General features: G+C 42.0%; 1 protein-coding gene across 11 annotated transcripts in view; it reads right to left on the bottom strand.

Moving 5' to 3' along the window:
• The window catches only part of HMBOX1 (homeobox containing 1), a 106,745-nt gene that overhangs the window by 8,160 nt on the left and 85,272 nt on the right, over positions 1 to 13,313 (bottom strand). For 6 of the 11 annotated variants that reach the window (XM_033053915.1, XM_033053907.1, XM_033053910.1 and 3 more), the window contains 4 exons: positions 5,404 to 5,486; positions 3,644 to 3,739; positions 2,193 to 2,287; positions 1,950 to 2,051 (listed from right to left, as the gene is read on the bottom strand). In XM_033053915.1, the coding sequence (XP_032909806.1) occupies positions 1,950 to 2,051; positions 2,193 to 2,287; positions 3,644 to 3,739; positions 5,404 to 5,486 (376 nt within the window). The remainder of the gene's footprint in view (positions 1 to 1,949; positions 2,052 to 2,192; positions 2,288 to 3,643; positions 3,740 to 5,403; positions 5,487 to 13,313) is intronic. The other 5 variants (XM_033053918.2, XM_033053913.2, XM_033053917.1 and 2 more) reach the window with 5 other exon arrangements.

Below are 13,313 nucleotides of genomic sequence, written 5' to 3' on the forward strand. Positions count from 1 at the left end.
AAGTAAAAATGGCTTTAAAAGGCAGGGGTTTAAAAAATCCAGGGAAAATTAGTCTGCTAGAAATTATGGAAGCCTCTTAAAAATACTGACTTCCAGAAGCTGGAGGCTACTAGAATGAAATAATTCTATATATTTTAGAGAAGTACTTTTTCTTTAACTGCTACTAGTGACCAGAACCATGAAATAAACTGAGCTTAACCCTTGGTTCAGGTCAGTATCCTGTGACAACACTGAATTAACACAGATACAGGGGAAAAGATGCTGGAAAACTCTTTGAATGCTAAGAAAACCAGTGACTGAAGGGGACTGGAACAACCATAAATAAAATAAAGAATTTTGGAAAAAATCCTGCTTTTCCCCTCTTTAAAACAAGGCACTAATAGTTATCCCCCTGTGATATTGGATTTTTAAATTATTATAATTTACAGGAAGGAAATCAAGGGATGAACTTGTGTGATTTGAAATTTAAAACGTTAGAACATTTTGAAATTAAGATGATGGGTGGCAAATGTTGAGGAAGACAAAAAAAAAAGCCAGGATTTGGTAAAATCCTGAGGTTATTTAGAAGGATTCATTCATTCATAAAAAAGGTCTGGTAAATTTTAGGGCCTTTCAGAAATGTTTATCATGGTACAAATACAGAACCCTAAAATATGGGTTTTTAGGCACTTTGTTAGTGTTTAGATGAAATTTGTGTTTGAAAGTTTATTAGTGGTGCTGTGGAAACCAGAATTTCTGGGTCTAACAGTTATGGGATGTTAAATGGTCATCAGGAGAAGTTGCCAATTAATCAGCTTTGCTGCTAGTGATTAATTAAACCTCATAGAGGAGCCCAGATTACTGAGAAATGTCATTTCTAAGGCCTCTAAACAAAGATCTTTAAATTTTAATAACCAATTTATTTCTCTTTTCAAAGTATGCTGGTTAATGCACAGAAGAAAAACATAATTTGGGAGTCTCCATCATGCTCCACCTCAGCATTCCAGTCCTGTATCTGTCTCACAGGGAATTTTCTGGGCTTGGCAGTGGTTTCTAAATATTTTATGGCAGTCCCAGAGCAGTTTCTCATCACTGAGAGGCAGAAAAGTTGGTCCCACCAAATCTGTTGGTGCTGAGCTGTAAAAAGGGTCTCAATCCCCATCAGGAGCAGAGCAGCTCTGCCAGGGATCTGCTGAACTGGGTCAGAGCCAAGTGTGCCAGGGACTCATTCCAGGACACTCAGCTGCTGTTCCAAACACCAGCAGCCTTTGGAGAGGGAGAATTTCTCCCAAAAGAGGCACTGAAAAATGATCCAGCCCAGCTGGATCATCAATACCTGTCAGGAAGGGTCACCAACTTTAGGGTAAAGTGTGGGAAGGGGGATTCTTTAGCTAGAGAATTTAAAAAAGAGGTTGCTGTCAAGGGTTAAAAATAACCAAGAAAAAGAGAGACCAGGCAAAAATTAAAATGCAACAACAAAACAGAACAGAAAAAAAAAAAGACAGGTAACATGTAAACAATCAAAATAGTGGCACACTCTTGCAGGACAATATGGAACAGGCCAAATAAAGGGTCAGAGTTTAGTTAATCAAATCTTTTCCCCCCACCCTTCACCCTTTGTCTGTCAGTGTGTGAGGGGTGACCAGAGGGAGCTCAGCACCCTCAGCGCTCAGAATCCTGCTGGGAAAGGCTGGCACAAGGAATTCTGAAGGGTCCTGGGCAGGGCTCCCTCCTGCTCATGTCTGGGGCCGGGTCAGCAGCTCACAGTAGGTGTGAGGCATTTTTTGAGAAAGAAATCAGAGGTGCAGGAGGTGCCCAAGTTTTTGACACACAGGACTGGGAAAGACTCGTCCATCCCTTCCTGAGGGAGGAGAACTCAGAGTGCTGGGGAAGGAGAGCGTGCTATGGCTGAGCTGAGGCTCTCCTGCCTTGTCTCAGACATTGTGTGTGGTGTGAGGGGTGTAACTTGCTTGTTTGGAGCAGATCCTCCTGTCTTCTTCTACCTTCTCTGCTTCTCTGCCTCCCTCGGAACATCGTCCCTCCTCCTCCCCGTTGCGTACTTGCCAAGTGTCCTGTTGTGAGGCAACACATCCACGTGGGTGAACACTGCACTGCCAGCCTTTCACAGTGACACAAAAGCCACACAAAGCAGGATTTTTCAAGGAGGGGAAAAGGCCTTTTTGGGTGTTCTGAGTGGAGGCTGCAGCGCTCACCTGCTCTGAGTAGTCGTTGCCGTCCACGTCGTCGCTGTTGGAATGACCTCCTGGACTCTGTACATCTATCCCATGGCTCTCCAGGATTGCTGCTTCTTCGAAAAAAGCAAATGGATCCCTCATTTATCTGATGCATTGGAGTAGCTGAAGTAACTAGGGGGTTTTTTTTCCCCTTTTTCAGGAAGTTGGAATGACTGGAGGAACAGTTCTTAGCCCCATTGTTTTCACCCTCTGACATTTGGGAAGGCAGCACAGGTACAAACACTGCCTGAATCCTTCCCTGGCAGCTACCAGACTTGTCTGGGAGCACAAATCCCTGTCTTCCAGCCAGTCCTAACAGAAATCAGTGTCATTTCTGACAAAGGAATCCCCTGGAAATCTTCCTCCATAGTTTGGACTGGCAGGACTCAATAGACAGGAGAAATTTCTGAAAGCACTTCAGATATTTGAAAATACAAAAATCCATCTTCCAGTAGGATTCATGTATCTAAAGCTCCCTTTGGTTCTTTTTAATCTTTTTCCAAATCTCCTCCCCAAACACTAAACTCCACCCACCTTGGACAGAGTTTGCTTTATGCCCCCATCCCTTTGAGAAGCTGTTTTAACTTGTAGAACAATAAATTTAGTTAAACTTCAGTAATGTGTTAAATGATGCAGTAAGAGCTTTTTTCTTATTCAGAAATAAGGCAAAATAGTGGAACATTTGAAATTATTAAAAATACTAGAAATAAGCAGATAGGGAAGTCTGTTCATCCATGTGTTGCAAAAGTAATTCTGCATAATATCTCAGTAAGGACATAAAACTTCTTATGAATGGCAGGAGTTTGTTGAATCCAGGCCACTGAGGTGATTTATTGTCCTTAAAATATCTTATCCTCATCAGAGGGTCTCCTCCCTGCAAGTTGAGAATCACTTTTGATTTCCTCACAATCAGCTAAGAACCCACAGGGTTAACTCTGAAGTGACTTTTGTTTTTTTCCTGATCATCCACAAAAAAAAGATTGCTTTTTATCAGCCACTTGTCCCTGGGCAAAACCTTGGAAAGCTGTCAGGGGCAGAGGTATAACCAGGATAAACACCACACTCAGTTTGTGAACCTGCCAACATCTCTATCTCCTTTATTTGTAGTTTTGATTTTTATTTCAGATTTGAGTTTGGATACTCAAAGAAGGGAGTAAAAAATTCTAAAAAATTCGTATCTTGCTTTTTAAAGCTGATTTTCCAGTAAAACTTTGTAACTGCATCACTTCTCCTGCACTGATGACAGAATTCTACAAATCACATGTATTGCACAAAAAATCTGGAACAGCAAGGGACTCGTTTTCATAATTCCTCCACATTTCTCCCGAGGCTGTCAGCACCTCTGGTGTTTTCACTAATTTATTCTTACGTAATTGTCACCTCTCCTGAGCAAAGCCCAAGCCCTGCAGGCAGGCTCTGTGATACATTACCAATATTGGCTCTTCTCTTGATCTCCTTCCTCCTGTTGGCAAACCAGTTGTACACTTTGAGGGAGGTGACTCGCTCCAAATCCGACAACTTTTTTCCTAGGAAAGCAGCAGAGGGAGAAATAATAATTCAGTGCTGTTACTCACTGGGTTCCAGTGAAGCTGGGGCTGCCACATCCCTGGGAAATGTCCAACCTGGGATAGTAGAATTTGTCCCTGTACCTGTCCTAGGATCTGCTCACCCAAAAAATTCTGGGATTCTATGGGATAAACCTCTAGAACACAAATGGACAAGTTATTGTAAGTGAGAAAAAAGTGTGGATCAAATTCCTGTGTCCAGGTGCTGTGGCATTAACTGCCAAATATCTTCTTTTTAAAAATCTTTTTTAAAAAGATTCTTCTTTTTTAAAATCCTCTTTTTTAAAAAAAAATCTGAAATACAGGAATTTCTTTGCAGCTTCAACCAACTCAATCCAGAGCCATGGGAGAATGAAGGGCTGCTTTTCCAATTCATGTACAAAACTGAAATTCCTGCCACAAACCTTGTTTTACTGTGTGTCAGGAGGGTACAGCTCATTGTTTCAGACAGCAGCAAAATGAATGAAGAGGATTTGTGTCACCCTTGCAATCTGCTTTCCTTTCTCTCAGCACCCATCACACTGCCCCAGCTGTGTAAGGACACTCAGCATCTTTTGGGAGAATGGGGGTGGAGGTTGGAAACCAGATCACTGGATTTTTACACTTAAACCAACCAAAAAAATTCCCCAAACCCAGAAAACCATGCCTTTATCTGGTCATCAGTATAAATAAGGGAAAACTGGAGGGATTCTTTAGTTGCTCTTGACCCTATATAAAATATTCCCCACATCTGCACCCTCAAGACAGGGTTGAGCCCCCCCTGCTTCTGTTTCCTTCTCAAAGTTTATTTATTCAGCATACAAAACACCCATGTAATTGCAGCAATCTGCACACTCAAGTAAGTTAGGAGAGATGAGACAAGTGAAAGAAAGAAAACTCTGGGAATTGATAGCTTGGCTGCTGCCTAATGCTTTGCCTCAGCACCACTGGCAGTATTTCACTGCTCCCTGACATGGACTTGCAGCCTCAAGCTGCACCAGGAGAAGTTCAGGTTGGATATTGGGAACAATTCCTGCCTGCCACAGTTGCCCAGAGCAGGGATGGAATCCCCATCACTGGAGGGATTTAAAATCCCTGTGGATGTGGCACTTGGGGACACAGATCAGTGGTGGGGCATGGTTGGACTCCATGATCCCAGAGGCTTTTCCATCCTAAATAATTTTGTGATTCCATGTGCATGACTCACGCCTTAGTTGCCTTCTCATTAATTTTTATTCTGGTTGTATGAAATCTAAATATATCCAAAACACAAGTTCTGAAATCTATGTAAATGTTTGGTTAGCAAAACTAAGCAAAGGCAGGTGCATCCACTAACACTACACTGAATATTCATTCTCCTCTTCCAAGTAGAACTTCTCCAGAAACAGGGAAAATGCAATTTGTTGACCTGAAGATAAGGTTCTCCATTCTCAGTTCTAATATGAGATCTCTGGAAGCTGTAAAATATTGAAAAACAGAGAGCTGAGCTCCTTCCTCCTCCAAAAACCTGATTTATCAATCAAAGGCTGATGACCTTGGAGGTCTTTTCCAACCCCAAATCATTCTGTGATTCTGCAAAAATCAGTGTGAGAACAAAGGTGCTGAAAGTTCTTTGTTTTTGGGAAGGACCCCCAGCAGCTCCTCACCTGGTTTTTGTATAACTGCATTACAGGCATTGGCAATTTCTTCTCTCTTTGCCTCGTCAGGATATTGATTCTCATTGAAGTAACTGCAAAAGGAGACAAAAAACCATTTTTTTTCTTAAGAAATCAGAGCATGAAGATACCAAAGCAGCTCCACTAAAAGGTGTCAGCTGCTGATTTATGCATCACTCCTCCAGAGGTACCACACAGTGAATTTTATGGAGAAAGTAACATCCATGTCTTCATGGAATGAAGGAAACTTCTAAAATCCTTCAGATGAATGAGTATTAGCTTAGCATTTGGAATATTATAGGACATAATGATAATAATAATAATAATAATAATAATAATAATAATAATACACCCAAAAATGTAAACAATTCAATGGATATCAGAGTTAAGATTGTCAAGTGAAGACACCACAAGCCTTTATTATCATTTATTTATTATTTATCCCCTGACACACCCTCTGCTTATGTAGAAGGAGCTGTTTAATATTTATTTTGATCCCTGTTCATATATATTTGTTAATATATCCACATCCAGACATATTTTTAATATCTGTATTATGCAAAACCCCACAAATACAGCAGAGGCAGATATGGTGTGGAGATGCTATGAAAGATTTCTACAGCCAGATTATTTTTTTAAACTACAATTAAAATTTTTTTCAATCTTCCTCACAACAGTGAGTCCAGCATGTTTCTAACAGTATTTTTTCTGGAATAATTGTGATTTTATTGTACTTTATATGCAGTAAACATCCTATAAAAGTTAAAACTGCTTCCTGTTTTACCTCACTGAAACTCTGCAAATTTTAATGAACTGATTTACATTCCACAGAGCTTATCAGCTCTGCATTAAAACCAACAAAATGTCCTGATCACTTCAATGGACTCTGTTAATCACACCACAAGCACAAGGGACTACCACTGGTTTTTCTGTAGATTATCCATAATATATAATCCTTAGATTTCTTTTATCAACCCTGATCAGCAGCAGGTCTGGCTGTTGGACAGCTGCTCTGGATTTGAAAATAAGATATTTATTTCCTTAACTGTAGAACATTTGGAAGTAGGAGATTCAGGCATATTGAGGCAATTATTATTTCCCATTATTCATCCAGTGGATTGGCCCCAGTTAATTTCTATGGAAATCCAGATTCTGTTCCATACAGGAACTGTTTGTGTCCAAACTCTGAACACTCAGGTTGAATTTCAAGTGTCACTACTTCATCCCCCTGCCCACAGAGTCATTTACACTCACAGCTGTGCCCAAAATGGGAAGAGAAATCACACATGAGCTCAGAGAGCTGCAGCACTCAGCTCATTCCAGGTGATCTGCTGGAGGAGAGCAAATGGAACCACAGGAACAGCTCAATCTCCTCTGAATGAATGGCAGCTCTGCCTTGAACTTTAGTTCAAGTGTTGGAAAAGTTGGGAGTTTGTCAGCCAGCACTTCCACTGTTAGAGTGTGTCTGGGGTTACAATGCAGAGTGTGATAAAAGGTATCTGTTCTATCACCATCTGTTCAGGGTGGGGCAGTGATCCTGATCTCCCTCGGAGATATTCTGCTAATGGGCATCCATTGAAACCAGGCAGGGCATTGTTCTTTATCTTTTCACAACCCATCCTTCCTCCAGCCAGTCATTTTCTGCTCATGGCCATTGAGTCCCACTGTGGCACTGATAAAATTACTGCATCCCATTGGGAGTTGCTCCAGCCAGGGGGAAGAGCCCAACATTTCTTACCAAGATAAAAACAGAGGGTTTGGGACACTAAGGGAGCCCCTTTCTCCACTGGGTTTGGAGTTTGTTCTTTGTAGTGCTGTATTTCTATTTTAATTTCCCCAGTAAAGAACTGTTATTCCTATTCCCATATCTTTGCCTGAGAGCCCCTTGATTTCAAAATTATAATAATTTGGAGGGAGGGGGTTTCCATTCTCCATTTCAAAGAGAGGCTCCTGCCTTTCTCAGCAGACACCTGTCCTCCAGACTAGGACAGAGTGAAATAATTGCTGGAATTATAGAGGGAGTCAAAGGGGACTCCCTGACACAGGATTGGTGACTTTGTTCAGCCTTGTGAGAATTCAGAATGAACATCACACCCTCTGGACATGGTAATTTTTAAAGTGTGTTCTCCCCTCTTCCCTGTCCATGCCCTTTCTGTGATTCCAGCCTTTCAAGTGATGTGTGTGTTGATCTCAACTTCCAAATTTCTGTTCAAAGGGCTCGAGTTCTGTACAAAGGTGCATTTTTGGGGGGTGGAGAGCTTGGAAAACAGAGCAGAAAAAACTTTTTCCAGTAGTTAGTGATGGAAGCAGAAGCTCAGGATCCCAGTTCAACAGCTCCATGAGAATATTTCAGCTCTCCCACCTACAGAGCATTGCCCTCTGCCCAGAACTAAGAATCATTTCCTCTTTTAAGCACCCTGAGATAAAGGAACATCAAGAGATGCCAGCTGAGAACTGCTGCTGTTATTTACAGGAACACACTGCCTGCCCTGGAGTCCTAACCAGGCCAGCAACATTTATGGAAGAAATCACAAAATACATAAAATTATCAATCAGGGTGGCCTTGAACTGCCCATTCTTGTTGATGCAAGAAACGGAGACATTAATTAAAGCAGCCAAGACAACAGCAGAGCCACCAGTGACACTTTTCTTGTCACCTAGCTCAACACTGTCCCTTTACCAAGCCACATCCAGGTTTCTGCTGCCTCCAACAAAGAGTAAAAATATTTTCTACCAACAACAAAACTTCAGGCCATGCTTACAGTTCTCTGGGATAACAGGAAATATCCCTGTGATTGAGAAAACTTCAGAATTGGACAATGAATCAGACACCTCTTCTAGCAAATGAGGGAGTTTTGTGTATTCCAATCATTTCTGTGATGCAGAAACTGCTGAAGCAGTAATTCTTATCTCAAAACATTTTACAACTGAGTTATAAAAAATTCATCTGCCTGACATTTTTCATCATTCTGAAGCGTTTTCTTTAAATTCAAACAGAAATTTCTGATCTTTTCATGTAAAGTGTCTCAAAATTTCTACAAGAAAAGTGATTCTCACTAGAAAACATGAAATTCTTCTCATCCTACATCTCCAGTTTATGACAAAGCATCAAGAATCTCAGTGAGCTGTCACACAGCTGTCCTGGTCATTTTTTGTGGGGATCCCAAAGCCAAGTGGGTACCAGCTGGAGCAGTTAAAACTCTGTTTCTGCATGGAGAGTAATTTTAGAACCTGTCTCTCCTTCCCCCTGCTGGATTATTATTATTATTATTATTATATGATGTGACTTCACCTTCCCCCACACATTCAACCTCCCTATAAACCTGACCAGCCCTCAACTTGTGCTCCCCAAAACTGAATTTTCTCCTCACAACTGAATCCCAGGATGGGGTGGGGTGGAAGGGATTAAAGATAATTTCAGTTCCACCATCCTAGGTTGTTCCAAACCCAACCTTGGACACTTCCAGGGAAGGATTTCTCCCCAAAATCCAACCTAAATCCACCCCCTCTCAGTTTAAGGCCATTCTTGAAGCTCTTCTCCATGTTCATATTGTGATTTTAGTGTTTGAAGAAGCAAACTGCCTTTTCAGAGCTGTGAGAAAAGGTCTCACAGCTCCAGGTAACCCAAAATATCCAACCCTAATTGCTGATTTTCCTCCTCAGCCTCCAAATTCCCTGTGCATAAACTCTACCAGCATTTCAAGGTCTTGTGGCTGGCATGCCATGACCCAAAGCTCAGCATTTAAAACCTCCCACCATGTGGCACCTGAGGATGTGGCTTTGTGGTGAACATATCTTAAAGGTCTTTTTCACCCCTAATGACTCTATGGTTTGATGATTCTATGATTCCTTGAAAATAGATGAGAATAATTAAGTTTTCAAGATAGGGAAGCCATGGAAAAAAATTCAAGACTTCATCACTGACTATTTTGTTTGCTCATGTAGAGGTTGTGAAAACACTGAGATTTTTTTGGACTCCAGTTCTTCTTGTAGTAAATTAATTATTCTGCCTCTAGTTCTGTTTCTTATCAGCCAGGTACACAGGGAAAGAATGCAGGATGTCTGAAATTCCCTTCACAGCCACAAACCTGCTCACAGTCTGAAAAATATGAAGCAATATGAACTTAAAAAGAAAGAAAAAAAGAAAAGGAGCAGGCACAAGTAACTCCTGCAAAGGCACACTGCTTTCTAGACAAAGGGCAGCTGTCAGCTGAATACCTTCCATGAAGAAACCAAATGATCTCTTTTGTAGAAAATGACAGTGGAGGATTAAAATGAAAAGTGGCCAAATAATTTACATGAGATGAGAATCCATATGATGGTAAAGAATGTAGATATCCTTGAAGCTGTTTCATTTCAATAACACTGAAGCCTAGAAAAATTGCAGATTCAGAGAAACCCTCTTTTCTTTCAGGGATAATGTGCTTAGGACAATGATGGAGAGGGAATCCATCTCAGCCCAGGGCTCTGGAATGGAAGGAGAAGCCTCCCCCCACTCTTTGCCAAGGTGCCCCTCTCTGAATTCCTGCAATAGCTGCCAATCTTTTTTTTTTTTTCCCTTCTGTTCTCGAGGCTGAGATATCAGATGCATGAAGCAATGCCTCTGTAGTGTTCCTGATAATCCACACTGGAAGTTTTGTTGCTCCCTATCAGCTTTGCAGCTGCCAGGGAAGTGTCTGAAATGACAAACACAGAGTGGCAGAAGGATGGGTGGGGTCAGTGCTTTTCCAGATAAGGAAAGAGATAAAGCCCTCCCAAAACTGATCAAAAGACCCCAAGTTGTGGAAATGTTTAGCTCACAACAGGACCTAATGGTTAAAACTTCCAAGTGTGGCAGGGGTTCAAAGTGGAGAGGCTGAGGTGTGTTGCAGGGTAAGAACTCACTCAGAGAGGTCACTCAGGTATGGACACACATGGAGGAGGGATAACTGACCTTGCAGTCAATGGGAGGCAGGAATAAACACATGGATCCTGAGTGAGGAACAGCAGATGTGCTGCACTTTGTGTTTCCCACTTCCATCCCAGTGGGAATCTCACTGGGAGTGAAATGTCCTTGTTGGGGTTCCAACTGGAGAACAGAGTCACAGAATGCTTTGGGCTGGAAGGACTTTGAAGATCCCTCCAGTTCCTAGGGACACCTTCCACTATCCCAGGCTGCTCCAAGCCCTGTCCAACCTGTCCAACACTTCCAGGAATGGGAGATTCATCTTCCCCAAAACCCAGGCTGCAGTCCAGCTTAACCCAATTTAATCACAGAGCAAAGGGAAGGATCCCATCCTCTCCTCCATTCCCTTTTTGCAGCAATGTTTTGTGCCCTGCTCCAGCTCCCCACACGTGCCAAGAGCAGCGTTTGTGCAGCCAAGGGGGGCGGGAGGACACGGCTGAAAGAGCAGCTGGGCCCAGCTCCTTGCACAGCAGCTCCCAAAGATCCTCTCCAAGGGATGCTGAAAGCAAAGGCAGAGCCACAGGCTCGGCCAGCAGCCCAGGGAGGGATGGAAAAGCAGAACTGCCCAGCTCCCACCCCTGTGCATGAACAGAAGCTGGTGCTGTCCCCAGGGATGGAGCTCCCTGCCAAACCCTCTGGTGTCTCAGAATACACGAGGTGAAAGCAGCTCCTCTGGCTCTGATAAGATGCCTGTAATTTCACCTCCCTATCTGCTTTCCCTCCCAAGAGTTCCTCTGCTTTCCACTGACAAGGTACAGAAAACACTCCAGTGCAGTTACCTATTTATCTCTCATTAGTGCATTTATCACCCCAGTATCACCCAGCAGCCAGAGGTCACTGGTGCAGACTTTGTGGCTTTTAGCAGAACTATTATTCAGCCTGTCAAATCAATGGAAATATTTCTGAAGTTAGTTTGTCATCTGTGCCTGAGATCTTATCTCAGCGTGCCATGAGACAGGCTGTCAGAGAAGTGACATTCAGAGCATAATCTCATCACAAAGTGTAATGACTGGTTTCTTTCCCAGTAAATACTGGCCCAGAGTATCACCAGTGCCATTCTCAGTGAGGTCAGCAGATGACACCACCGGTTTGATCTGCTGATACTTCACAGATTCCCTGGTAACGACACTGGTGTCAGCTAAAGCCACAATATAAAGTCATTTTCTATTCCTGACAGCAAAACTAAAGCTCAAAGATCTCCCCTCCACAGATAAACTCTGATGGAGCTGAGAACTTCCCCCAGGACTGCAAAACATAACCAGGCAAGGGTGGGAAGTGCAGCTCTCTGGATGAATTTCAGCTGAGGCATCAGCTCAACCAGACCTTCTAAGCAGCAAAACAAATTTAAGAAAAAAACATCCCTAACTCAGAAAAACTCCTGATAAACACCTGCAGCTCTCTGCTTTTTTTTCCACAGCACCATCATTCAGCCAATGGATTCCACAGGTCCAGGGATTTATAGGAATGGAGAAACCACTGCAGGACTGCAGCCTGACCTCTTCTACAGCACTGACAAGAGGTGCCTCAGCAACTCTGGAATTTAGCTCAGATCTTCTGTCCAACCTGCAGAGAAATCCAGTCCCAGCACTGAAAACTGAGGTCCCAAATCAAGTCCTAACATAAAAATCCAATGCAGAGTCTACTGTAACTTTAAATCACCTTTAGAAATAAACTGTAAAAATCCTCATTGTTAAAAATCTCTCATTCCCAACCTGAGCTTTCAGGGTACTGCCACACTCTGTCCAGGGACAGCACAGATTTTTAAACCTCTCACTCTAAGAAATGTTTCATTCTTGGATTTCTTTGCAAGTGCAAATCTGGAGGAGAGATCTCACCAGCACTAGATCACTTAGAGCACCAGACAGAGAGAAACTGAAATTATTTCACACCTCAGGATGTGTCTGCATACATAAATTCCAGAGCCATGTCAGCACACATTAAAAACCCTGACACAACAGAGCTGACTCTCAATTCTGGTTTTACAAGTCATGTCTAAACTCCAAGAGAGTTGTTTCACTGATGTTTCTTAGCAGGAACCTCCTCTGCCACGTAGATTAAAATGCCAAAAATACACCTTGGACAGGAGTGGATAAAGCTGCATGACCTTCAAAGCTAACAGAACAATAAGGTTTTCATTTTTTCAACATCACTTTCTCAGAATTTTGACAGTGGTCTCCAGGACCACAATCCTATCAAGCTATTAATATTATCCTGAAATTTGTTTAGAAACAGAATTAACTGATAATAGCTCTGTAAGCCTCGTACTTGCAAAAGATAATCTGTGCCTCCTAATCTCTAGCACCCTACTGTTGAGATAATTAACAATTAAAAAAAGAATAGTGAAGACATCCGAGGTGGTGATTTACTCTTCCTCCTAATTGGATTTGGTGATAAGAGCATTTTTGAAATTACACAACAGGCCTCTTCTGAATGGCAGGATTTGGAGTTTGCAGCAATTTGAAACACACAGGTACTTTCTGCTTAAGGCACCTTGAAAACAATGACAGGTGAAATTCTCAATATGCTTAAATTTACTGGCACCACCAGAATTTCCAAGAGAGTTCAGTAAATTGTTCATAAAATAAAAGTGGAGATTTTTTGAAGCCAACACATGGAGACAAGATAAAGTGAGAAATGTCCTGTGATATTTCAATGAGGTTGGTGTGAGCAAACAGCATCTTCAAAGTTCTTCCTAACAAGGCATCTAAGAATGAATAACAGGATCTCTTGTTCCTTTTTATTTACTTGAAATATTTAAATTGAGACCTCCATGCTGCAGGGATATTTATGTGCATTAAATCTGCTGGAGTTCATGAGTGATAAACAAAACCCTTCTGCAAACAACTGTGGAACAAACATCTCATCTTCATTTTTTAACGTGGTACAGGGTAAGAGTTATTCCAGTTCTGTTTTGGATTATCTGGTCCTCACAAGCAAAGCCCAGGCAGGGTCACCC

The sequence above is a fragment of the Catharus ustulatus genome, chromosome 3 (assembly GCF_009819885.2).
Source record: "Catharus ustulatus isolate bCatUst1 chromosome 3, bCatUst1.pri.v2, whole genome shotgun sequence".
Lineage (NCBI taxonomy): Eukaryota > Metazoa > Chordata > Aves > Passeriformes > Turdidae > Catharus > Catharus ustulatus.